General features: G+C 45.7%; 1 protein-coding gene across 1 annotated transcript; it reads right to left on the bottom strand.

Moving 5' to 3' along the window:
- Positions 1 to 783: 783 nt before the first annotated feature.
- Positions 784 to 1,804, bottom strand: LOC123164342 (uncharacterized). Its single transcript, XM_044581801.1, has one exon. It carries the CDS (start codon positions 1,489 to 1,491, stop codon positions 1,063 to 1,065), a length of 429 nt encoding a protein of 142 aa, XP_044437736.1. The 5' UTR covers positions 1,492 to 1,804; the 3' UTR covers positions 784 to 1,062.
- Positions 1,805 to 3,764: the final 1,960 nt, after the last annotated feature.

The raw sequence follows: 3,764 nt of genomic DNA, 5'->3' as shown, positions 1-3,764 counted from the left end.
TAAAAGAATCGATAGCTAGTTTAGCTACGCTGCTGCAGCGCTCCATCGATCTCCTTCTGTCTCGTCTCCAGTTTCCTCGCCCCCTCGGCTCCTCCCCAAATTTTCCAATCCCAAAGAACAGTGCCGTAGCTCCGGTGCACTTCCAAATTCAAGGCGCCGCTCCGTGTATCCATTAATGGAGACCAACAATGTTGTTCCTCTGCCCAATCATCTCTCTTTGCATCCTCAACGTTCCACATCTGATTGCAGATGCTTGAGGCATCACCGCATTAGAGATGGTATGTCTACCTCCTTCCCCTAATCAAGTACTCTTTTGATTCAAAATAGCCCGGCACTCCGCCTCTGATTGCTCCATCTGACATCTTCAATTCTTCTCTTCCTAGTTCTTACTCTACTGGCATGTTCTTCAAAGCTTCATTGGATCCATGCGCAAAAACAAAACAAAAAGCTTCATTGGATCCAGGGATTAGAAGGGGAGACGGGGAATGAGTGTTGTAGCCTTGCAGATGTGGGAAGCTACATCGGCAATTCGACACCAGGCCATATGCCTATATTCAGGTGCTTTTCTCCTTGTATTGACTGTTTTTCTGTAATTTTTTGGTGATATGTCTTCTGAAAAATGTTTATCAGTGAGAAAAGAAAGTGAAAGAAAAACAGTATATCATTGCTACTTTATGCATTGAGAAAGAAAATTTGAATGAAATAAATACTAATGTGGTTGTTGACGACTTTTCTTCCAGAAGTGCTAGGAGAAATAACAAGATCTCCATGTGTTTTTTTCCACCTCCCTTGCGGTTTTAGTTCAAAGTCCATCAATTTATGCTTGTATTTACTAAATTGCTTTGGACATACAATATATTCTGAATTTTTATTTGTACACAAGGGCTCCATTTTGTCGTCCCGCCCCAGGGCCCCGAATATGTATGGACCGGCCCTGGGTAGATGCAATCGACGTCGACGCCGTCCGCGTTGAGCCGGAACTTGCGGCTCCTTCACCACCGCCCCCGTGCCCGATGCACCGCTGGGGCCATGCCCGACCCCGCCGTCGTCTCCTCCGCGGGACTACGAGGTCCAGGAGAAGGTCGAGCCCGCGCCACCAGCGCTGCCCGCGGAGCCCGCACAGCCGGACTCGCCGCGCCTTCCGTCGCCGACTCCGGCGCACGAGGCAGTGGCCGCTGGGGCTTCTGCGGCAAGCTTTGGGCTGGGGATGCACATGCCCTCGCTGGTTGGTGCGCGCGCCATGAACATGGATGCCGGCGCCTCTTCGTTGAGCGCGAGCCTCGGGCTGCGCCTCCCCGCGTCGGCTGTTGCGCGCGGGGACGTCCTCGACAACGGAGCCGCCAGCTCCTCCGTTCCATTGGCGCCCCGCCACTGGCACATAGTGCCGCGCGCTGTCCTGCAGCACGCCGGTAGTCGGCCGGGGCGATGGAGCCCGGTGAATCTTGGGCTGGCCAATGGCCACTCCAACGGCGTCGCGCCAGGGGCGCACATTCCCGGAGGATCTTCTTCTTCTTCAGAGGAGGAGGACGCTGCGCCGGGGCATTCTACACGCCGGTGAGGCAGCCACCGGTGGCGGAGGTTGGTGATGCTGGGAGACGCCCACCGCTTGAGTTGGATCTGGGACGATTTGTGGACGGGAATGATATTCCCTCGCCTCCTTTACCCCCTCGCGTGAGTGCGTACACGCTGTTGGACAGCCGCCAGCCCACCACGTTAGCCACTGGCCCATGCGTACGTGCAGCAAAGAGAAAAAAAAAGAATTAAGAACGAAAATAAAAAGGTGACACTAGCCACGGTAGTAGGTCATCCAGTTTTTGTCCTATTACCATTATTTTTCGTGCCAGGCATGGCCTTCAGGACGAACCTCATGCTACACATGTCTCCAAGAGATGGATAATGTTGATCATATCCTTGCACAATGTGTCTATGCCCGTGAGACCTGGCATCGCTGCTTTGATGTTCTGAACCTGCCTACCACGGTCACGACACCCCAAGATTGCTTTCTGGAATGGTGAATGGCGCAGAGACAAGCCTTCCAAAAGGAGGAGAGGCGTGGGTTTGACACTTTGGTTATCTGTGCCACGTGGTCCATGTGGAAGCAGCGAAACGCCCGTATCTTCAATCGGAGAGAACAACAGTTAGATGCGCAGGCCTTGACGAGTAGCATTCTTGAGGAGATTAAGGAATGGAAACTTGCTAGAGGCGGAGTAGGTGGTTTACAAAGATTCGTGAGAGTGTAGCTTATTCTCATGTAATGGTGTGGGTGGGCTAATGGTGGTGTCCGCACTACTATCGGCCTCTTGTAATCAAATTTTCTCCCTTCTATAAAAATATGGTACGCAATTTGCGTACGCTCGAAAAAAACCCATTATTTTTCGTTTTCTTTTCTGATTAGCTTTCTAGCTTTTTCAGTTTTTGTACATATGTGTTCGTTAGTATTTTCTTACATAATACTATGTAATACCTGCTTATGAAATGTCAACATGTGTATGGATGCAATTTTTAATTGCTACATGTTGATTATTCTTGAAAAATATATGACTACTTTCAGTTTTTGCACATATCTTATGGATTGCATTAAAGGCAATATATACTTTGTTCACAACTGTGAGGTCTACACCACGTGGTGATTACCTCTATGTGTTCTACAAAACAAAGATCTACACCATTTCATGGTGATTATCTTTTGTAGAAAGTTATATTATGGGTCGTTTAGGTTTTTCCTAGGCCTTTATGTGGATTAAGCATATCATAGTAACGAAATAATTTTCGATTGGTGACCATCTTCATGATTTTCAAATACTTGTCAATTTCATAGCATTTGTCATTGGTTGTGACTACACTGTCACATGCTCCATCAGGAGAGGATTCCAAGGCAACAGTGGCGACTATACTACATATTATGCTATGAATGTAATTATGCAAAATACTTGCATATTTTGGTGACTACCTTCCATGAGTACACAACTTATGAGATGTGATCATAGCAACGAATTAAATTTCGTGCACAACTGGGAGGTTTATGCCACTCCATGGTGATTACCTTCATGTGTTTTAAATAACACAAGGTTGTGAAGAGGCTATGATTGATTAAAATGTCCATAAGAGTGAGGCACCACTAAGTGGTTGATTACCTCTATGTGTTTTACGGGAATTAAAGGTTTATTCTTTATGAGGTGACTATACCTTTAATTTGAAGATACATCTTATTGTGATGATTACCTTCTTATGAAGGCTTGCTCATGAGTCACTAAGAACCACCATGATCATGATTATGCTTAGCCATAGCATTTTCACTGTACTTAATTTACTGAAGGTAAATTAATGCATGAGAATTTCATGCAATATATGGCTGACCTTTTTCAAAAGTAAATGCGATGTGATGACACAAGGTGGATGTCATGATTGAACATGGGTCATGGGCATTAATATTTTGTCGACCCGTGGCCTTGTCGCCACTAAAACTCCACCATAGAGAATGTTATGGCTATTTAAAAATAGCTAAAATGTGCAAATTTGCATTTAGGTGACATCGCAATGTCTTGGTTCTCGAGTATTTAATGGATGATGAATATCCATTTGCCCTTTTGGTACCACCTTAAGGAGAGATATGTTGTCATAAGCATCACATGAATGAATATGCATTTGTATTAAGGACTTCAAGTCTGTTGATGCTTATAATTTTGTTGTCTATAAATCCACACTAAGTTGAGATTATGTGATAAGGCATTCTCAGATCTTGATCTGATTGTATGTCCTTACTG

The sequence above is a fragment of the Triticum aestivum genome, chromosome 1A, assembly GCF_018294505.1.
Source record: "Triticum aestivum cultivar Chinese Spring chromosome 1A, IWGSC CS RefSeq v2.1, whole genome shotgun sequence".
Lineage (NCBI taxonomy): Eukaryota > Viridiplantae > Streptophyta > Magnoliopsida > Poales > Poaceae > Triticum > Triticum aestivum.
Note: the sequence above shows the minus strand (reverse complement) of the source record. Positions and strands in the feature narration are given on the sequence as shown.

Bases quoted from the DNA above. Each gene is read 5' to 3' on its own strand.
- LOC123164342 (XM_044581801.1), bottom strand. From the start codon at position 1,491: ATGTGCGCCCCTGGCGCGACGCCGTTGGAGTGGCCATTGGCCAGCCCA.